This window comes from Dendrobates tinctorius, unplaced genomic scaffold (assembly GCF_039654945.1).
Source record: "Dendrobates tinctorius isolate UK_male_01 unplaced genomic scaffold, ASM3965494v1 ptg000203l, whole genome shotgun sequence".
In the NCBI taxonomy this organism is placed as follows: Eukaryota; Metazoa; Chordata; class Amphibia; order Anura; family Dendrobatidae; genus Dendrobates; species Dendrobates tinctorius.
Window position 1 is genome coordinate 6,721,085 of NW_027361870.1, and position 23,225 is coordinate 6,744,309.

Consider the following 23,225-nt stretch of genomic DNA (forward strand, 5'->3'; position numbering starts at 1 on the left):
TAGATGCACACAAGGAGAGACTCATCACTCAAGTGGAGCGACAGGGAGACACTGCTGGAACAGCGTCTGTCCAACTAGTCTCCCATGCAGCTTGACTCCTGGTGGCTTTAAACCCCTTCACCCCAAAGCCTGTTTTCACTTTCCTGACCAGGCCAATTTTATCAGTTCTGACCAGTGTCACTTTTTATTTTAACTCTGAGACTGTTTTGTCGTGACATACAGGTGCATGTCACAAAATTAGAATATCATCAAAAAGTTAATTTATTTCAGCTCTTCAGTACAAAAAGTGAAACTCATAGATTATATAGTCATTACAGACACAGTGATCTATTTCAAGTGTTTATTTGTGTTAATGTTGATGATTATGGCTTACAGCTAATGAAAACCCAAAAGTCATTATCTCAGTAAATTAGAATACTTTATAACACGAGCTTGAAAAAATTATTTTAAAATCCGAAATGTTGGCCTACTGAAATTTGAGAAAATTTAGAACATTTTGTAATTTTCAAACTTTTCATATTTATACCCTAAAACCAGAGAGTTATGTCACCCAAAATGGTTAATAAATAACATTTCCCACGTGTCTACTTTACATCAGTACAATTTTTGAAACACAATTTTTTTTTGTTAGGAATTTAGAGGGATTAAAAAGAAGGAGCACCATTTGAAGTTTTGAATGCAAAACTGGCTGGAATCGAAAGCGGATGACATGTTGCATTTGGGGCACCCCTGATGTGCCTAAACAGTGGAAACTCCCACAAGTGACCCCATTTTAGAAACTAGACCCCTCAAAGAAAGTATCTAGATGTGTGGTGAGCACCTTGAACCCTCAGGTGCTTCACAGAAGTTTATAACGTAGAGCTGTGAAAATAAAAAAATCAAATTTTTCCCACAAAAATGTTCTTTTAACCCAAATTTTTTTTGGGGAGAAAATGGACCAGTTTGTGGTGTAGTTTTTCCTGAGTACGCTAATGCTGCATACGTGTTGGAAAACTACTGTTTGGTGGCATGGAAAAACACAAAAGTTGAGCTTAGTTTAAGTTGGTACACATGCAGCATATGATTGCATGTTCACATGGACAAAAAGCATACAAAACCTACAAAAGACAAAATGAAAAAACCCTGCAGTAATTAAATAAGTAAAAAACAAAAGTGCATTTAAATCATACAGAGTTCTTAGTAATACTGTATTTGATCAAACATAGCATAAAAGCCGTCCCACCATCGACAAGGTGACTCTGTGGTCGGGGCGGTCCTACACTGTCTAATATTAAAAACCTTATCATGTGTCAAAGTTGATGTCTGTGTGAGTAAGGGCAGACAAGGACCGGGTCCCAACCACTGGACACCAGTCAGGGGAAGCCTTTAAATACAATTTCCAGCTCAGGAGAGGGAGGCCACACCCCAGCTTGCACAGAATGCAAAAATGCAAAGAAAAAACACAAAAATTGAGCTTGGTTTAAGTTGGTACACATGCAGCATATAAATGCATGTTCACATGGCCAAAAAGCATACAAAACCTACAAAAGACAAAATGAAAAAAACCCTGCTGTAATTAAATAAGTAAAACGCAAAAGTGCATTTAAATCATACAGAGTTCTTAGTAATACTGTATTTGATCAAACATAGCATAAAAGCCGTCCCACCATCGACATGGTGACTCTGTGGTCGGGGCGGTCCTACATTGTATAATATTAAAAACCTTATCATGTGTCAAGTTGACGTCTGTGTGAATAAGGGCAGACAAGGACTGGGTCCCAACCACTGGACACCACTGGATAAGGTTTTTAATTATTAATTTCATTTTGTCTTTTGTAGGTTTTGTTTGGTGGCATGACAGGACTTGGAAGGAAAGGAGAGCTGTTTGACTGTTTGAACGCAAAATTTGGTGGAATCGTTAGCGGACGCTATGTCATGTTTGCAGAGCTTCTGATGTGCTTAAACAGTGGAAACTCCCCACAAGTGACATCATTTTGGAAACTGCACCCCACAGGGAACTTATCTAGAGGTGAATGAATTCATCTAAGGGTGCAGTGATCATATTGACACTAGGGGTGTGTCACAGAACCTTAAATCATTGGGTTGTGACAAAAAATAATCATATTTTTACCACAAAAATTTTGCTTTAAGCTCCAGATTTCACATTGTGACACTGAGAAATTGGTAAAGTTGGCATACAACTTTGTCAAACAATTTCTACGGAACGTAGCAGTATCCCATATGAGACTGTACTGTACTGCTTAGCCATACTGTGAGACTCGGGAGGGAAGGAGCGACATTTGACTCTTGGAGACCAAATTACAGTAGAATAGTTTGCAGGCTCCGTATACAGAGCCCTTAAGTGCTGAAAGAGCAGAATCCCTCTCAAGTGACCCCATTGTGGAAATTACACCCCTCTGGGAATTTATCTACAGGTGTAATGATGATTTTGACTCCATGGGTATTTGCCAGAAACAAGCAGCAGTGAATGTTGCTGAGTGAAAACTGTAAATCTGCCATTGTAGTGCCCTTACATTGTAGTGCTCGTACATTATGCCCAGCTGGTGCTTCTGGAGACGTGCACGTGTAAGTTAGGTGGACTCTCATCACTACAGAAATGCCAAACGTGGATGCTTACTGCGGTTTAAGCACACTGTGAGACTCAGAAGAGAGAGGAGCTTTTGGATTTGGGAGTGCAGAATTTGCAGAATTTCTATTGGGGGCTGAGGAGCTAAAGCACTTTTCCAGAGCCTTTATACTGTAACAGTAACATGGAAGCCCCCTATATTTCCATTGACAGATAAGGGACCTGAGTGGGCACTTGCTTTTTTGTGGATTAAGTTGAAACATTTGTTAGGAACATTTTACATAACAATTGGGATCACATTTATCCTGTGCTCTTCGCTGAGCACTTACATCGGGGTTTCCATCTAAATATTCAAATGACATGATTCAGATGAAAGCCTTGATGGATCCATTCAATATAATGAGGCAGTAGAGTTACTCTGGAGTCACCTGGCCTCTCTTCTGTGGTGGCGTTCTTTTCAAAGGTGCACAAATCTGTGCATCGCCTTATTTTGAGAGATATAATTTTTCTATATTTCTGCCGACAGAGTCATGTGCAGGCTTGAATTTTTGCTGGATGAAATTATGTTTTTATTGGTACCATTTTCGGTTGCACGACATTTTTTGGTCGCGTTCTATTCTGATTTTTGGGAGGCAGAATGAACAAAAAACAGCCATTCAAAAATTGTTTCTTTGGGGTTTATTATGCCTCTTACGTCAGCTATTGAACTGAACCTATTCTATACAGATCAATTTTCAGCCGTCAACTCATTATCGTCACAGACAGGAATAGACTGACAGTAAGCACCTCTATATGGATAGCGCTACATACAGATAGCAATAAAATTACAGCTCAACTCCTCTCAGCACAATGATCTCTGCACAGATCAAAAATGATGCCTAAAAAACCTCTACCATGAAAGTCAATGAAGACCGTTGTTATCTATGCTCCATTCCGTTTTGTGCAGTTAGTTTAATTTCTTAAATATGCAGACAGCCCTAATACAGTAATGGCCCCTGACATCAGAAGCACGTGTCTGCAATCAAGATGGGAGTGAAAGTGTTGATGAGGCAATTAGGGTTGCTTTAGAGATGAAAGTTCAGGGAAAGTAGAAAACTTATTTTTTTCAGGTCATAAGGTTATGTAAGATTGTATAATGAATTTGGAATCCAAATAAGAACCGTTCTCCAGATCTAGCGCACCCTAGTAAATCTATGGTAACAAAGTACAGTATAATACATGTTATTGGGGGGTTTAAAAACAAGAAATTATTTTAACATCTATTCCGACGAGATGCATTAGAGCAGGGAAAATGGTGAGGAACATTTGAGATACAAATATGCACTTTGAGGGGCACGTGAGTAATATTTTGTCATATTCCCCAAACTGCGCTCAAAACCATGTTACAAGCAATATAAGGGGTTTTCCAGATGTCCAATTTTCATACACCATGAAATTCTGAGTTAATACAGGAGGTGGTCTGAATCCTCATCTCTTGGCCAAAATTAATGTCAGGGAAGTATACTTTCAACATAATAAATGCAGATATATGACACTGTGTAATATATCTTATCAGAGAATGCTGCTTCCTTCTTGTCTTAGGAGCTGCCTCCCCCCTGTTTCCTGATCTTGTTTTCTACTGTAAAAAACCCCATCTCAAGTCAGTTTTGCTAAAGACAAGACAGAATGCCATCATAGTGAAGTGTAAGATTATATAGGCAATGATACTGGTGAGGGTAGGTGTACAGAGAAGAGAGGAGCAACGTAACAAATCAGGCAGATGGAAACACAGGAAGATTGTGTTGAGCTTTCCAACAAGTCTTTTACCTCACCCCCAAAGGTGTATTTATATCTATACTGCTCAGTATTTCTTTAATATATACCCATCGCTGCTGTTAGTTAGATCTCTATTACTTACTTAGCTGTGGGCTAAGTAAAAGAGAACAGAAATCCCTCTCTGTGTCCTGTGCTGTGGATGCGAGATATAATTGTCATGATCTCAGTGCGGGTTTGACTCGCACACGTGGGGTTAATGTTTGGAACCAGTGCTGATGACTGGCATTTCTGGGGTTAAAGGTTCTGGTCCCGATGCAGGCTTACCTGCACACCTGGGGCTATGATTGTGGCCTCTCCCTGGTTCTGGGGAAGGCTTCTTATAGCCTCAGGACGCTCCCATCCCTGTCAGTTATACTCTTGCCCTTGGCATTGTGTGGTGACCCCTGAGTGTGTTAGTGCTGTGTTCTGGTTGCTTGATTCTCTGTGTATGACTCGGTCTGTTCCCTGGATATCGCTTTGGATTCTGCCTGGTACCTCCTATGTCTGTTTGGTTTTGATCTCTGCTTGGCCCTGATTATCCGCTCTGTCTCCTCCCTGGTACTGTACTGATATCTTGTGTATGACCTTTTGCTTTGTCTGACCTCCCATCTGTTTATCCCTCCTGTACCTCGCTGGTCTGTACCGTGCATGACTTCTGCTTTGCCATAATCTGAGTTCTCTGGCTTCTCTGACACTATTAGTTGAAGCACGCTTTGTCACCTCTGCTGCCCTGCTCCCCAGGTAACTCTTAGTACTGCTTCTGTACTCAGGACACGTGCACTGGCTCTATGAGCAAGTGTAGTGCGGTGTCTCTGACATTATAACTGACCAATTCAGTTTTTTTTTTTTTTTTCTGAAGGAAAAAAAAAAAAAAAAAGTGTGTGTTATCCTCATGGATCCCATACAAGCCTTGGCTGATCAGGTCAAGCACCTGACCCAAATGTTCCATAAGCTCAATGTGGAACAACGCACGATGGCCCAGACCCAGCAACAGTTGGTGGTTACTGTGCAGGGGGCTGTCGATGCAGGGGCTTCTGGTTCTGGGGGTAGGGATGTGTCATTAGCGTCCCCTGAATCTCCGGTCAAATTACCAGACCTTTTCTCAGGGGATAAAAAGGAGTTCAGGTCTTTCAGAGAAGGATGCAAGCTTTTTTTTTCTCTAAGGCCCCGCTCCTCCGGGGATGAGTTCCAGAGGGTGGGGGTCATTATTTCCCTACTTCGGGGGGCTCCGCAAGCATGGGCTTTCTCACTGTCTTCCTCTGCTCCTGAACGTATGTCAGTGAATGCATTCTTTGAGGCCCTCGGGCACATTTATGATGAACCTGACCGAGTGCGATTGGCAGAGGACATGGTGATGAGTGTCTGTCAGGGGAAACACTCAGCTGAGTGGTTTTGTTCTGAGTTCCGCCGCTGGGCGGCAGAGGTCTCTTGGAGCGACACTGCACTCCGAGGACTCTTTCGCAGAGGCTTGTCCGAGCGGCTGCAGGATGCCTTGGTGTTACATCCCCCACCTAACTCTCTCGAGGACGCCATGACCCAGGCCGTCCGGATGGACCGCAGGCTGCGGGCCAGAGGGGTGATGCAGGTGGATACTCCATTATTCCCCAGTGGAAAAGAGACTGCCCCTGAGCCCATGGATGTAGGCGCCCTCTCCCTGAAGGATACGGAGAGGAAACGCCGGAAGGACAAGCAGTTATGCTTTTACTGCGGTAAAACGGGACATTGGAAAAGGGAGTGCCCGAATTGCCCGTCTTCAAACCCGGTCGGCGGGAAACGACTAGGTCTGGGTAGTCAACGGGGAGGCTGCTCAGACCCTCAGGTACCATTTTCCTCGTTTTCTAAAGTAGTACTGCCTGTGGAACTGTTTGTGGACGGTAGTTCTTTTTCCTCTACAGCCTTCGTGGACTGCGGATCATCTATTAATCTTATTGACTCCCAATTGGTCACACACTGCAAGATAGGGACAGTTAGGCTCAAGGTTCCGATCAAGGTGATGGCCATTGACTCATCTCCCCTCACTAAGGAGGGAATTCGCTTTATGTCTGATGTGTTTTCGCTCAGAGTGGGCGCTACTCATGTGGAAAACATAAGTTGTTTTGTGCTGGACAATCTACCTGCAGGGTTGGTGTTGGGCATGCCCTGGTTACAACACCATAACCCAGTTATTAACTGGAAAACGGGGGAGATTGTACAATGGGGGTTTAATGATTTTGAGTTGTATGATAAATCCGCACTGCTGGTTGAACCTGTTAAATCTGTGTCTGTATCATCTGTCGAGCTGGAAGGTATTCCGGAATGCCTGAAGGACTTCGAAGATGTATTCTCCGAAAGCGAGGCCGAGACGTTACCGCCACATAGACCCTTTGACTGCGCTATTGAGCTGGTCCCAGGGGCTAAATTACCCAAAGCCCATCTGTTTAATTTGTCCGGTCCTGAGCGCTTGGCTATGGAGGAGTACATTACTGAAAGTCTGCGCAAAGGACACATACGTCCTTCAGTCTCACCTGTGGCGGCAGGTTTCTTTTTTGTAAAGAAAAAAGATGGCGGGTTACGTCCCTGTCTCGACTTCGGGGAGCTTAATCAAATTACTGTACGGAATACGTACCCCCTTCCGTTGATTCCCGATTTATGTAACCAACTATCAGGGGCAAAGTGGTTTTCTAAACTGGACCTTCGGGGGGCATATAATTTGATAAGGGTCCGAGAGGGGGATGAATGGAAAACCGCGTTCCTCATGACCGAGGGACTATTTGAAAATTTAGTCATGCCGTTTGGTCTTACCAATGCCCCTGCGATATTTCAGAATTTCATCAACGTGGTATTCTCGGATCTCATTGGTCGTTTTGTCGTTATCTACTTAAATGATATTTTGATATATTCCCCCGACAAGTATTCTCATTTGGAACATGTACGAACTGTGCTCCAAAGGCTGAGAGAAAATCATTTGTATGCTAAATTGGTAAAATGTGTATTCTGTGTACAAGAGTTGTCCTTTTTGGGGTTAATTGTATCCGGTGAGGGTTTTCGCATGGACCCCAAGAAGGTGCAGGCCATTGCGGATTGGGTGCAACCCCGAGATCTTAAGGGTCTTCAGCGCTTCTTGGGGTTCGCCAATTATTACCGCAAATTTATCCGGGGGTTTTCGCAAGTGGTCAAACCTCTCACGGATCTAACATGCAAAGGTGCGGATGTGAGAAATTGGTCCTCGCTCGCAAAAGAGGCCTTTGCGACGCTGAAAAAATGTTTTATGTCTGCTCCTGTGTTAGTGCAGCCAGATCCGTCCAAACCATTCATCGTGGAAGTGGACGCCTCTGAGGTGGGGGTGGGGGCGGTGTTGTCCCAAGGGCCTGCCACTCTAACCAACCTCAGGCCATGTGCTTTCTTTTCCAAGAAGTTCTCTGCTGCGGAAAGAAATTACGACGTAGGCAATAGAGAGCTTCTTGCGGTCAAATTGGCGTTTGAAGAATGGAGGCACTTTTTGGAGGGGGCCAGTCACCCGGTTACGGTGATCACGGATCACAAAAATTTGTCGTACATTTAGTCTGCTAAAAGACTAACGCCCAGACAAGCCCGTTGGTCACTTTTTTTTTCCCGTTTTCAGTTTACAATTACATTTCGTCCAGGGTCTAAGAATGTCAAGGCTGACGCCTTATCACGCAGTTTTCAGCCGGTGTCGCCCCCTGAGCCACCGTCCTCCATTCTTCACCCTGCGGTTGTGATAGCAGAGGTCTCATCTGAATTGGAACGGGAGATTCAGGGGGCCCAGTCGCAGGCCTCGGCGGCCAAGCCGGAGGGGAAGTTGTTTGTCCCAGAGCAACTTCGCCTGAAACTCTTGCAGGAGTTCCATGAATCCAAGCTGAGTGCTCACCCTGGTATTTCAGCCACACGTCTGGCGGTGGCTAGGATCTTTTGGTGGCCTACCCTTGGTTCGGACATAAAAAAATTCATTGCTGGTTGTGGGGTCTGCGCTCGTTCTAAAAGCTCTCATAGCCGGCCGGCAGGGGAGCTGGTACCCTTGGCAGTGCCCGAAAGGCCATGGACTCACTTATCCATGGATTTTGTTACCAATCTCCCTCCATCTAAGGGTAATACAGTGGTATGGGTAGTGGTGGACAGGTTTTCTAAGCAGGCTCATTTCGTACCCCTGTCCGCACTACCGTCAGCTGAGACGTTGTCCAGGTTGTTTGTGCAGCATGTGATCCGGTTGCATGGGGTACCCCTGAATGTGGTGTCTGATCATGGTGTGCAGTTTGTGGCTAAGTTTTGGCGTGCTTTCTGCAAAAAATTAGGTATGTCTCTGTCCTTTTCGTCTGCATACCATCCTGAGAGCAATGGGCAGACGGAGCGCACTAACCAGTCCATGGAACAGATCCTCAGGTGTCTAACCTCTGCTAGACAGAGTGACTGGTGCGATGCACTGCCGTTGGCTGAATTTGCCTTCAATAGTCGGGTGAGTCAATCCACTGGTAGGTCCCCTTTCTTGATTAACTATGGGTTCAGTCCTCATTTTGGTGAGTTTTCTCGTCTGGATTCGGGGTGCCCGGGGGCTGAGGACTCTGTTCAGCGGTTAAAAGATACATGGGCAGAAGTCCAGCGGCGTATATCCAGGTCTCAAGGCAGGTATAAGTTTTTCGCGGACAGGAAACGAACACCTGGTCCCATGTTTCGGGTGGGAGAGAAAGTTTGGCTCTCCACGCGAAACATTAAGTTAAAGATTCCGTCAGCCAAGTTAGGACCCAAATTCATTGGCCCGTACAAGATTGTGGAAAAAATCAATCCAGTGGCGTATAGGCTGTGCCTTCCACCCTCTTTCAAGATCCCTAACGTCTTCCACAAATCTCTACTGAAACCTTTTGAAGCAGTCCGGGGAGACTCCGAGTCTGCTGCTTCTCCTGTTTTGGTCGAGGGGCAGGTGGAGTACGAGGTTGGTCATATCGTAGATTCCAGGTTGGTAAGGCGGTCGGTACAGTACCTGGTTCATTGGAAGGGGTATGGACCGGAGGACAGGTCCTGGGTACCGGCCCGGTTGATGCATGCTGATCGCCTGGTACGGGCTTTCCATGCTAAGTACCCGGGCAAGCCTGGGGGTCCAGAGGCCCCCCGTTGAGAGGGGGGTACTGTCATGATCTCAGTGCGGGTTTGACTCGCACACGTGGGGTTAATGTTTGGAACCAGTGCTGATGACTGGCATTTCTGGGGTTAAAGGTTGTGGTCCCGATGCAGGCTTACCTGCACACCTGGGGCTATGATTGTGGCCTCTCCCTGGTTCTGGGGGAGGCTTCTTATAGCCTCAGGACGCTCCCATCCCTGTCAGTTATACTCTTGCCCTTGGCATTGTGTGGTGACCCCTGAGTGTGTTAGTGCTGTGTTCTGGTTGCTTGATTCTCTGTGTATGACTCGGTCTGTTCCCTGGATATCGCTTTGGATTCTGCCTGGTACCTCCTATGTCTGTTTGGTTTTGATCTCTGCTTGGCCCTGATTATCCGCTCTGTCTCCTCCCTGGTACTGTACTGATATCTTGTGTATGACCTTTTGCTTTGTCTGACCTCCCATCTGTTTATCCCTCCTGTACCTCGCTGGTCTGTACCGTGCATGACTTCTGCTTTGCCATAATCTGAGTTCTCTGGCTTCTCTGACACTATTAGTTGAAGCACGCTTTGTCACCTCTGCTGCCCTGCTCCCCAGGTAACTCTTAGCACTGCTTCTGTACTCAGGACACGTGCATCGGCTCTATGAGCAAGTGTAGTGCGGTGTCTCTGACAATAATAGCAGCTAATAATGAGCCGACAAGAGAGCGCACTGTCAGTGCTGTGTTATAAGAATACAGTACACGGTGTGCGGAGACCAGCACCGCCCAGCCCCTGAAACGGAGGCTTTATTTCAGTGAGGGGGCAGAGGCTGTGGAAGTGACTGTAGCCTCTGCCCCCTGGTGATGCTTTATTTGAGTATCTCAGCACGCAATGGGATTCTCAAATGAGGTGTCAGCAAAGAGGAAGTAGTAAAAATAAAAAAAAATCAGTTAGTGTTGTGAGGGAAGGGTAGGGAATTTTTAATTAGAATATTTTCGAAGATAGATTAGATTATGACATCAAATAGATTGGGATTTTGGATTAAAATTAATTTGTGTATCTGACCACCCCTTTAAGCAGTCCTATTGAATCATGTGATGTCAGGAAAAGATCTAATCAGCACACTAACCACTAGAGGAAGCTCTAGCAGGAAGGATAACATGCTGACCACTAGACCTTGCTCCAGTGTGTAGATCAGTACACCGACCACCAGAATGAGCTCCAAAGCCGGAGATGAAGGATGACAATGGGGAAAGAAGAGCGTCTGGGCAGGAGCTGGGATTATCTGACACTGCAACCATTTTGTTACATTGTTCGGACTATGAGGCATTCATGCCATTCTTTCTTTATGCCCTAAATATTGCTACAATATATATTATTTTATATTTGTAGTACTGTTCTGTTCATATGGGCATTGCATACCTAGTACAAAATACACAACTTATACACAGAGCCACAATGACACTAAATGAGAGAAAATGCTTATTTAGATGCCAAACTTTTGATGGGTGTATGTTTCATAATATGTGGCTATGTCCCTTTAAATGTTTCTCTATAAAAGATTGAAAGTGAAATTAGGCGCACCGAATTTGGTGTGTAGGTGTCAAGTCGTCAGTTCTGCATAAGGAGCCTTCCTTCTTGTTACTGTCAGTCATTCATGGTACCGTGGAACTTATATGAAGCAAAAGTCTAAAACAGGGAACTAAAAAAATGGGTCTGCTCAGTATTCTGGTGATGACACGCCTCGGAACTTTCACAATTTACCCAGAATTAGTTGTTCTTAGAGTCAGAATATGGAAAGTATATTTTTATGCTTCAGATATAGCATTCCAGAAATTGGCCAAAATATTCCATCGTCTTGTTTCCACCAATGACTTTGTGAAGCAAAATTACATTTTTATCTTCATTCATTTTTTTAATTCCTTTTTTTATATATTTTTAATTGACGTCTTCCCTTTTACTAAACTTTGAGCTCCATTAGAGCTTTTTTTTTGGCATTTTTTACCACTTTTATGAAATACTAGTATTTCTATTTTGGGTGTTGGTGTATGGAGCTGTATCAGGCCAGAAGATGGCTTTTATTCAGTCAACATCTTAGGGCGCAGTCAGACGGCCGTATAACACGGATGACAATAGCATCGCAGTGCACGTACCGGCCGGCACCTCTCCCGACCTGAGCGTGACAACGCCATGTATTTCAATGCAGCTGTCACGCTGGTGTCACCTGTACGGTCCATGCACTGCGATGCCATCGTCGCCCGTATTATAAGTTTGTCTTATAAGCAGTGACCAGGGCTAGATCTGGTCTCTACTATTTAACCCCGTAAATGATGCTATAAATCTTTGCAAGTGGCATTAAAAAAGTATAAGGGTATGCCGTTTTAGGAATCCATCCTTTCAAAGTGATCACGAGGTGCCGATGGTTTGCCGCCGGGGCCTGCCGAAGGTACTCCTATCAACCTCAGCTACTTGATAGGCTTCATAGCCGAACATCAGTTTCACTGCATACTGGAATATGGAAGTACATTGAACAAGTGGTGAAACGTTTGTGGGTTCAGATCTCCTGAAAGGAGTAAAAACTTATGTAAAAATATAAACATTTAAATGACTCCCCTTTTTCCAATTTAAAGATTAAAAAATAAGTAATATTTGGCATAGCCACGTCGGTAAAAATAATTAAAATGTAAAAATTTTTAAACTTTACAGTAAATGCTAGAATAGTAGAATGCAAAAATAAATTGACAAGTCAAAATTTTCATTTTTTTTCCCTTCACTGAACTTTCTCAAAAAATGAAACAAAAGCGATCGAAACAACAGATGTAACTCAAATTGGAACCAATAAAAAAGTCAACATGTCCTCATACAGCTTCGTCGATGGGAATATGGAAACATTAGGATCTCAAAAAATGTCGACAGACTAAATTCAAATTTCAGAATTGTTTTCATGACTTAATAAAAATAACAGCAATAATAATAATAAACTTTTAAAAGTTTGTTACCACCGTAATCATGGTGCCAGGTCATTTTTATCATATATTGAAAGCTGTACAAAACAAAACTCAAAGCAATGGCAGATTTGGATTTTTTTCACGCTTTCAGTGCACTCCACAATCAAAGCTACTCTATAGTGTGAGAATCCCACCAAACAGCTCATGTCTTGTGAAAGGGAATTTGTCACCCAGTTTTTTCTTCTCCATCTGATAGCTGTATGATATAGGAGCAGAGACCCTGATTCCAGAGATGTATCACTTACTGGGTTGCTTGCTGCAGTTCTGGTAAAATCAGTTTTAGCTGACACTATTTCTCTGAATACTCTGCTCAGTATATTCCCTGCCACACTACTGATTGGCAGCTTTCTGAGTCCACTGTGCATAGGCAGAGAGCTGCCAATCAGTGGTGGGGTTATACAGAGCTCACGAATATGGAGGAGTACATGGCGTCCACAACATTTTGTGGCAAAAACATGGTGACAGATTCACACTAAGCTATGGGTGGCAGACAGTGTTATTTAATGTAATTTACCTAAACTTACACTTTTAGGTCATGGAGACGGAGTTTACATATTAGTCCTATAAGGCTACTTTCACACATCAGGTTTTCGGCGTCAGGCGCGATCCGGCGTCGTGCCGGAACGCCGGATCCGGCAAATGTTTTGTAAAACCTGATGTGCCGGATCCGGTTTTCTGCCGGATCCGTCTTGTTCTTGACAGACAAAACCGGATCCGTCTCATCCGGTTCATCCGTTTTTCTATCCGTTTTTCGACGGATTACGCCGGATCCGGTTTTTAATATTGACCCTTGTGGCCTTCCGAACGGGATTGGCTACTGGAAAACTATATATAGAGTGTTCCTACAGCCCTTCTTTGACAGGTTGTAGAGGAGAAAGTGCAGGTTGGAGAGAAGAGCAAGGCAGAGTACACTGGCAGGATGACAGAGTGTGAAAGATTTGTGCCCTAACCAAACTTGTGTACCTTCTGTACCAACAGTATATACCTTTGCCAACCAAAGTTGGCTATCTTGTCATGGTCTCTATTTTTAGCTTTAGGCCACAGGTGTGTACCTGGTTGTGTTTTATGCAAAGTATTTCACCTTTTAACAAAAGTTGTGTACATTGTTAGGAAATCACCAACAATAAACACAACTTTTCAGGTGAAATACTTTGCTTCAAACACAACCAGGAACACAACTGTGGCAAAAAGCTAAAATTTACCCACAGTTATATACCTAGTTTTGAATACCATTTTACCTTTTAAATACCCTGTATTTAACCTTTTTGGCCGCAGAAAGAAATGACAGACAACCAGTGTAAAATAATTTAACTTTTATTGAAAAATGTTTTTTTTAGTAAACTGTTTTTAAATTTTAATAAACTTTTTTAATAAAGCTTTGAAACCATAAAACTGGTCATTTTTATTAAAATACACACATATTATAAATCTGTGTAGTGTGGGGTGGAAATACTGCTGGAGGGACTGTGGGACACTTCGACACTGGGAGTGTGGAGAGAGGACTGGGATCGTGGTGGGGAAGGAACAGTTAGAGGTGATGGTGTGGAAAAAGCTACAGAATGGGTGGGCATGTGGGAAGCAGAAGAGGTGGTGGGCGGTGGAGTGGAGGGTTGGGCAGGGACTGTAGGAGCAGATGATGTTGATGGAAAGTTGTATGGGGAAGGAGTTTGGTACGGGGAAGGAGTTTGGTACGGGGAAGGAGTTTGGTACGGGGCAGGTTGCTGGAAGTGGGGAGATGTCTGGTACTGGGGAGGTTGCTGGTACTGGGGAGGTTGCTGGTATGTAATAGGAGGGGGAGGATGGAAAGTGGCTGGAGGGGGTGCAGATGTAATAGGAGGGGGAGGATGGAAAGTGGCTGGAGGGGGTGCAGATGTAATAGGAGGGGGAGGATGGAAAGTGGCTGGAGGGGGTGCAGGTGGAGGAACTACAGTGGTGGGAGGTGGAGGTTGGGAGGTAACCTGCTGTAGAGCACCGTGGCACGAATGCATTACATGCATCTGCTGGGTAGGAGATAGTGTTGCCATGCTCTCCACAACAGACCTGAAAAAGGTGTGGTTTGGCGAAGATCTTGCTTCTGAATGCATGGTTTGCAGAAGTGTCTTCACCTCCAGAATGCTGGAGTTGATCTGCTGAAAGCCTGCGGAGATTTGCTCTGACAAGACTTTTAGACAGTTCTGGAAAGATGCATTCAGATGCAAGAACTCTGGCGCATAACTCTTTTCCTGACCCCTCTGCCGCTGCCGCCCAGTACCCGCAGGTGTACTAGAGGTGGCAGGGGCAGAAGGTTGGGGTAAAGGGAAAGCGATCTCCTCACCAGCAGCTTCATGTAATGTAGGCGGCCACGATGCTCCTGTGCTGGTGGATGGGACAGATGGGTCGAATGTGTGGGAAGGCTGGGAAGGTGCAGATGTACCGGGGCGGTCGAAGTGTCCCTCGGTGCCGGTCTCCTCAGGGATCGCCTCAGAAGGGTCCAATCGTGCAGGCTCCCGAGTGCTGCTCACCGTGCTGTGGAATAAAGAGAAAAAAAAACAATTAAAATAGTGACATGGTATGGCCCTGGCTGAAAAAAAAAAGTTACATCTAAACATTTTTTTGTCACATGTGGTGTGTAATATTTACCTTCTGGTGACCATTGTATCCCGGAGGAACGACAGGGCTCGTGCGTACTTGTACTTGCTCCTGCGTCCTTCAGATCCACTCGGGGCCCGCATCTCTTTATTGAACTCCTTCTTGAAACGATCCCTCACAGACCGCCACCGCTTCACAATTCTCTCCCCTGAAACGAGAAAGGACAAAGTGGTTAGTATACAACATCAGTGTTTCCCAAACTCCAGTCCTCATGGTCCCCAGGGGTCATGTTTTCAGGATTTCCAAAGTAAATAGAAATCCTGAACACATGATCCGTGGGGACCACGAGGACTGGAGTTCGGGAAACACTGGTTTAAATCAAGCAACCGGTACTGTATATACTTACGCTCTTTAATCTGGGCCCGAGCTTCGAGGTCCTCCCAGCGGTCCACAAGGAGCGAACAGATTTCCTCCCAGAGTCGTCGGGTAACGATAAGGTCAGCGTGGCGGCGGTCAGCCATATTCCAGAGCGGCTCCCTTTCTCTGACGAGATCGATGAGGTGGTCCACATCGAGTCCTCCATCCTCACCGTCAGAGTCGGGAGCACGCTGTGAAGACTGTTAAAGAAAAAGACAAAAATAACATAATTGGCCTCCACAAAAGAAATGAAATAAAAAGTGCAAAAAACAAAGCAAAAATATTTATACTTACACGCTGGTGACCGCCGCGTTGCTGTCGCCGACGACCCTGGGAGGCACTGCGAGGACCTCTTGGCCGAGCACCAGATTGGGAAGACTAGAGAAGAAAACAAAAAATGTTATGTCTTTGGATGTAGGCATTTGTTTGCTGTGTGAGGTCTGCAGAACATTGTTTTCTATGTGTTGTGTGTAGTGTGATGTTGTGTTTCTGCGTTTGATGCAAAAAACTTACCAATTGTGAGCCCACTCCAAGTGTCTGTCCACCCCTTCCTTCTTCTTCTGGGAGCTCCTCTTCATCTTGTGATTCCTGTTTTGAAATAAAAGGCAATGAATAGACATATATTACTGAGATGATGGATTTTGGAAATAAAAACTTACCGTCAAACGCTGACGATGCGAGGGAGGGCTCCCAGAAGAAGATGTGCTGTCTTCCTGATGGCCAGACTCCATGGCTGTGGGTTGTGTTCCTGCTGCTGCCATTGCTGCTGCTGCTGCTGCTGCATCTATTGGGCGGCTGTTGAATAAAGAGAAACAAAGGGCCAATGAATATCTTGATATTCCATAGCCCTAGTTTGGAGGAATGGGGGATTTGATAATTACCGTCTCTCATCTGCTGCTGGACTCCCCTCCCGTTGTTCAGCATGCTGCTCCATTTGGGGTGGTGCTGATGGTGCTGCTGCAGATGTCTGCTGCCTTCTCCTGCTCCTGGTTCTTGGCTTGGGTGGCATGTTGGGTGTGGCTGAGGGTCCCACTGTCTTGCTTTTATATATGTCTTGTGGGCAGAGCTACTGAGCATGCTCAGACCAAAAAAACCGGATCTGGCGCATTGCGGCGCTCATAGGCTTTCATTGTATGAAAAAGCCGGACACGCCGGATCCGGCGTGTCCGGCTTTTTCGCCGGAGACAAAAAACGTTACAGTAGCCGTTTTTTCCAGACGCCGGATCGCGTCACATTGCCGGATCTGGCGAAAATCGGATGAAACGCATGGCCATCCGGCTCGATCCGGCTCTAATGCAAGTCAATGGGGGGGAAACCGGATCCGGCATTGCATTTCGCCGGATCCGGTTTCTGTCAAAAGCGCCGGATCGCGCCTGACGGCGAAAACCTGATGTGTGAAAGAGGCCTAAAGCTGGTATAATTTTTGTTTGTATTTCTGCTTTTAATTTCCTTTTTATTGTTCTCTAATTTATTTTGGGAAAAATAATTGCAGCGCACAGGTTCATGCTATGTGATGATTCCAGTCTAAAGTCTTCTATGAAAGGTCTATTGGTAAATTTCCATCTTAACAAATACAAGAAATGGGGACAGCGTAAGACATAGATAAACCTGTCGTATATTCATCACTCTTGCATTGAAAGCGATGTCTCCTAGTACAGTATGTCACTTTAAAAAGCCAAGTGCCAAACCTGAGAATATGTGTCAGTTTTCCTGCAGCGCTGGGGACATTAAGCATTATACGTTACCTACTGAAATCGATAAGTTGTCTGTGTGATGAAGGGACAGGACTGGTCTTCTGGAGGTAGAGATATTCTGAATTAATACGCTCTCCCGAAAAGATGAAGATGCTGAATAGAGGACTCCCAGCTTACACTCAGATTTCCCTAAATTGACAAATTATTATTTTTTTTAACAAACAATCTTTTTATGTAACCAATACAGCTGACAGCTAAGAGTGCACATGTGGATTACAGCAAAGACTCAACAGTAGAGATGAGCGAATCTGTTCGGATTCGGTTCAGAATACGATCGGAATCAAATATTGTTTTTGCAATATTCGTCGAACACAGCCAAACGTCATTAGAGTCAATGGGAGTAGAAATTACCGAATATGTTCGGTACCGATTATAAGATATATATTCGTCACGAATAGTGTTCGAATATGGCTCGAATATGTCAAAATCATATTCGGGGACAAAATCCAAACAAACTCGCTCATATCTACTCAACAGGAGAAACATTGTATTTTGCCCATTTTATACCCGGCACCATTAGGTCTGGAGAAAGCTTTCTCTGGAATTGAGACAGTTTTTGCTGAGAGGGATATTCGCTAGTCAAGTCTGGATATGTTTTTCTAATAGCAAGCTGTCTACTTCACAGCCTAGGCTTTTTTACAACTCCAGTCACACAACGGTGACTTGACACTTCTACAGAAATTTATGGTCAAACTTGCCTTTGATATCAAAATGCACAAAAGTGACTCAATCAGGGAGAAATTGCATGACAAAGTACAATTAAAGCAACCTATGTCTGGCATAGAATATGTAACTAAAGTTATAGTTAAACCTTGACCTGATAGAATTATTTCAAAAATATGAAGTGGTCCGAGGAGAGCCCTGAGGGATGTAACTAAGTGAGTATCTGACCCTTCACTAGAGCCCGTGATGGTGGGTTAGGCTTGGCTTCCAACGTACACCAGGTGCTACTCCAGGACAGACCTTGGACGCACGGCAGCTGACCCCAAGGACAGGTAGCTGGAACAGATTGGTAGGTGAGTACAGCTGATGCAGGCAGGCACAGGTATCACAGATTCATGTGGGTACGGCGTGTATACAGATAGACACTGACAGGTGCAGGTGGGTCCGGTTGATATGCAGATTGGCATAGCAGGTGCAGGTGGATCTGGCTAATATATAGAGATTGGTTTGGAAGGTGCAGCCACCTCCGGCTGATATACCGATTGCCACAGCAGGTGCAGATGGGCCCGGCTGAAATACAGACTGGCACAGAGGTTACAGACTGGCACAGAGGTTAGGGGCAAACAGATACTAGCGGAACTAGGTGAGAATTAATGGACAGGGATTTGAGAACTAGCAAGCATGTTGGGAACAAATTAACAACCTTGCACAGGCACCTCCATGCAGGTATAGGTGCCTTAAATAATAAGTGTCTCCCAGCCATTGGGTGAAGACACTTTAGGATGGCGCACACAGCCCTTTTAAGAAGGAGTTTGAGTGCGCATGCCCTAAGCACAGTGCCTGGGGACCTGCACACAGTGTGCAGACCCCGGGCAGCAGCTGAAGAGGAGGGAGGAGGAAGTGTGGGACAGGGGCCGCCATCGTCAGTGAGTCGGTATACCTGCCGGAGGAGAGGAGCAGCGTGCAGGTACGCTGGCACTAAATTAAGTTATCTTCTATCCATTGTATATGGGCTAACTTACTCATCATTAGGATCCCAAGATATGGGTTCTAAGACCTTGGAACCTTTTTGAATTGACTGGAGGTGAACTTGCAACCCTTATTTTACTTTTGTTGTATATAAATTACAAGTTTGTAGATTAATGTGTTATGCAGCTTTTCCCTGTATATTGAGATCAGATTCATTACAAATTATGAGACTAAGAATTCCTCTGCACAGTGTAATGTTGGTGGGTGTGCGCCACTGGCCAAGCTTACCCTCGAGGGAGGTGACTACGTGGCTACCTGGTCTTTGCTAGAGCCTCAGATGGTGAAAATAGGCTTGTGCTGCAGGATAGCCACCAGCTGCAACTCCTGGCAGTGCCCAGACCTGCAGTAGCTGATCAACGGGTCAATGCAGGTATACGCGGTACAGAGAGCATAGGCAGAGATGTAGTCAGACAGTCCGAGGTCAGACAAGCAGCACAGGTTCAAGATACAAAGCCGAATTCAGGACCGGGGCAATCAGACGGACTAGGTGGACAAGCCAGGTCGGTAACAGGAGACAAAATAGAAACACAGCTTGACTGGAAGCTAAAGCAGACTACTGACTAGAACTAAAGGCAAGGAGTGGAGGGAGTGCATATGTAGGAGGAGAGGCCTCCACCGAATACCCGGCCCGGAACTGAGGGGACCGTCTTCCAGGTTCCTGGGGGTATCTGTTTCCAGGGAGCAGAGCTAGGGGATGGACTGCTGAGACTGACAGGGCAGTTGGGGGAGGAGTCCTGAGAAGAGGGGTGGAGAGGGCCAGACTGTGTGAGTCAGCAGAACGAGGGAGAAGGAGGTAGAGACTTGGGGAGGGCCAGAGAGCAAGAGCCACGAGCAGCTTCCAGAGAGGAGGACAGCGACAGGAGGGAGACTCTCAGTGGACCGCAGGGAGACGGCGCCGAGCTTACCGACAAAAGGAGACTGCTGCCTCACTCCAGCTCTACTCGCAGCCGTCCGCGGCCAACGCCGCCTCACTCCAGCTCGCGGCTGCCTCGCTTCTGCCCGCAGCCACCGCCGCTTCACTCCTGACCACGGCGGTGACTCCTCCTTTGCCGCCCGCAGCTGCCACCACCCCACTCCAGTCCGCGGTAGAGACTGGGCCTGTGCCTGCTGCAGATCCTCCAGTGTGGCCTCAGACTGCGCCTGCGGCCTATCAACCGCCACTTATCACCGCCGCTGCCAGTCCCTGTCAGGGAGTTGCAGCCTCCCCTCTCCCACTCCTAGGCGGTATCCCGCTGCCTCCACTGGGGGACATCCCGCCAAAGAACTCTCTGCGGGCCTGTTGTGCCCCTACTCCTCCTGGGCGTCGGAACGCCCGAAGACTACGCCAGATCTTCAGCGGCTGGGCCCAGTGGCTGCGACGCATACACACTGTGGAACAGACCACTGAGGGACGTCAGGATGGATAACTGATACATAGTGACTAAGGACCCATAGTCAGCCATTCCGCAGCCATATAGTGACCTGTCTTTGCCGGATTAGTCGTGTTCTCCCAATCCTTGTTTAGGTGTATTGGCTCCCTGCGAGGACAACTACTGTTATTCTGTTGGCTGCGTAACAATAGCCCTAACGGCATTTATCTATAAAAGTTAACATTTAAAGTCATTTCTGTCTCGCATCTCCTCACTGCATCCTGCGTAACTGCTATTACCACACATAGGCCAGGGAAGTTAATCTCTGCAGGAAACAGCAGGGTTAAATTCCTGCAAAGACTGGCTGTGCCTCCCTATAGCCTGGTGGAGACAGCAGGAAGATGCAGCAGTGCTGGGGAATGCAGCAAGAAGCAAACTCAGGGACACGGCCTGACATGAGGGAAACAGAGCGGTGACAGCAATGAGTGGGAAGGCTCTGAGAGGGCGTGTGAGTTACGGTGTGACACACAGTAGATGGCAATGTGATTGTCAAGCAGGTTATTTTTTGGAAGTCAGAAGAAACTATGACTGTAATTTCCAATGTACACATTATGTCGTGTTCACTGCTGAAACATCCTGCTCCACCACTTGCTAGCTAATTGATCTGAACAAGAGGGTTTTTGTGCATTTCCTGGGATTGTGGTTGATGTATGTTTGATAGTGAAAGATAGTTATATGTATATCTCACAGTGCAAGTTTCCAATTTTATGTGGCAGTTGAATTTCATAAATGTGCACCAAAATGGAATCAGCGTAGTCCTTTGTCAGACCTATATCTGTAACTCAAGTGACCATTACAAAGTCACAATTCACCCAAAGGGCTAATTCACACAACTGCTCATCACCGCTCTCCTCTGTACAGTATTCTGGGTTTTATTGACCAATATCATAGCGCCTATAGAAGTGCATGGGACTCTTCTGTACCCCCATATTCTTCTGATTTCATATTGAGATATATGGAAGACTTTCTGCTGTTTACTATATGAAGCCCCACTCCCCCCAAAAAAAGAGGATGCAGTATTATGGAAATATTATCCCCTAGAAATATTGCTATCATTGCTGTGTTTACGAAACTGCCGGGATTCTATACACATCCTTACACATTGGACAACTAATTATGAGTTTACAGGTTTATTCTTCTTTAGTAAGATTTAGGTACACAGAGAATACACAGACCCTGATTCAAGCAGTTTTCATCTATTTTTTGGCATAAAACTGCTTAAAATACCATTGTTTTAATGCAACTTGTGTAATACATAGAAAATTTGCAAATTTTTACATCGTTTCATGCCAACCCTGGCAACTTTTTTGAAAAGTGAGTAGAGCTTAGTAGGAAGCACGTGGCCGCATGCTACTGACAAATTCATCATAATTTAAGCAAACAAAAAGTGTAAATTATGACAAAAATGTAAATAAGTTCCAGCCAAGAGAATGAATAAATTAGGCACATCTTACTCTAGCGCAACGCTCGTTAAGATCGATCCTGAACCAAGGAGCCCATTCATTAACGTGTTTACACCGGAATCCTGGCAATATTTTTGTGCAACTTGTAAGTTGTGAAACATTATTGTGACTTTTAGGCTTAGACATTTTAACGGCAATCCTGGCCACCTACGCCAATATGGGTGGAGCATTGACAGGATGGGAATTTTCTCTGCACAGACGTCAAATTCATAAAAAAGTTATGTAATTTTTCTGCCATAACTTACTCCAGAAGTGTGCTCCAGTCCCTGGCAGAAGAGCACGGCACTTGGAAGATGTGCCTAATCCATAAGTGATGTGCACCTCTTAATGAATTAGGCACCTCTTATTCCAGGGGCCCCATTCGTTAAGACTTCCTCGCAGTCTCGCACAATTCCAGTCTTAATGATTCGGGGACTTAATGTTTTCATTCTTCATTTTTCCCATCTTGCATTTCAGGCCATCTTTAATAAATGGAAGCCAATGTGGGTGACACTGCTGGAAGATGGAATAGAATACTACAAGAAGAAAAGTGACAATAGCCCAAAGGGAATGATACCACTAAAAGGAGCAGTTATCACGAATCACTGTCAGGATTTCAGTAAAAGGATGGTGAGTGTTGTATAAGGAGCCACTGTTCTCATAGTCTCCATATTGGCTCACATACTGGCTGGATAGCTGGGTCATTCACCTTCTTGTTTGAGATGCGCTTGCGGTCAGTGAAATGAAAAGTGGGAAAGCTACTGTAGACCGAATAGTTCTCACTGTTCAGAGTTTGCAACACTAGCCTCTAGTCTAGAGAATCTGTGCTAGACTACTAAGTGCATCAGCAGTAATAGTTTGCTTGAATATAACCTTCCAGAGTAAACCGCGCTCATCCGATATCTTTATTAATATCTCATTAAGTAATCCAGCAAAAACGTAGTTTCTTCTTTTCCAATTAATTATTACAGATGTGTCACGGTCACGCGTGGCTGGACACAGCGCCCCCAGCAGGGCTGATTTAGATGACACGCATGACCCTGGATACACCGCCTCCAGTGGGGCGAATTTAGGTAATAAACGTAACACGTAAATCTGGAAACCCCGCCTCCAGTAAGGCGAATTTAAACAATAAGGGAAACCTGGGTAACAATAACAATGGTGGCCCTGCGATAGGGAACGGGGAAGTGGAGACCTCCTGCACTCCCCTGAGTCAGTGTCTCTACACTCCTAACGTTCCCTAGGCCGGTTCCGCACCGGCGCCGATCTGGATACCTGATATCCCTAGCTCACCCTGCACCTAAACCCTCACTAGGGAATTGGTCAGTGCGGAAACTAATCCCACCACTGCACTAAACACACATAAGGAAAAATGACAATACAGGGGAACACCACTTAGCTTTGCTCTGTTGCTTACGCTCCCAGCAACAGAGCCACCACCTGCGTGCATCTTTTCCTCCAACCGGATCCATCACCATATTGCAGCCTTGGAGCAAACAGAGTCCA

The 23,225-nt window shown here is 45.3% G+C and overlaps 1 protein-coding gene and 1 long non-coding RNA gene across 2 annotated transcripts in view; one reads left to right on the forward strand and one right to left on the reverse strand.

The window, feature by feature from the left end:
* Positions 1-23,225, reverse strand: part of LOC141057265 (uncharacterized) — a 74,041-nt gene that overhangs the window by 32,280 nt on the left and 18,536 nt on the right. The gene's annotated exons all lie outside the window — the stretch shown is intronic.
* Positions 1-23,225, forward strand: part of PLEK (pleckstrin) — a 48,162-nt gene that overhangs the window by 744 nt on the left and 24,193 nt on the right. Inside the window, exon 2 of the mRNA XM_073553794.1 lies at positions 22,197-22,349. Coding sequence (XP_073409895.1) covers positions 22,197-22,349 — 153 coding nt within the window. The remainder of the gene's footprint in view (positions 1-22,196; positions 22,350-23,225) is intronic.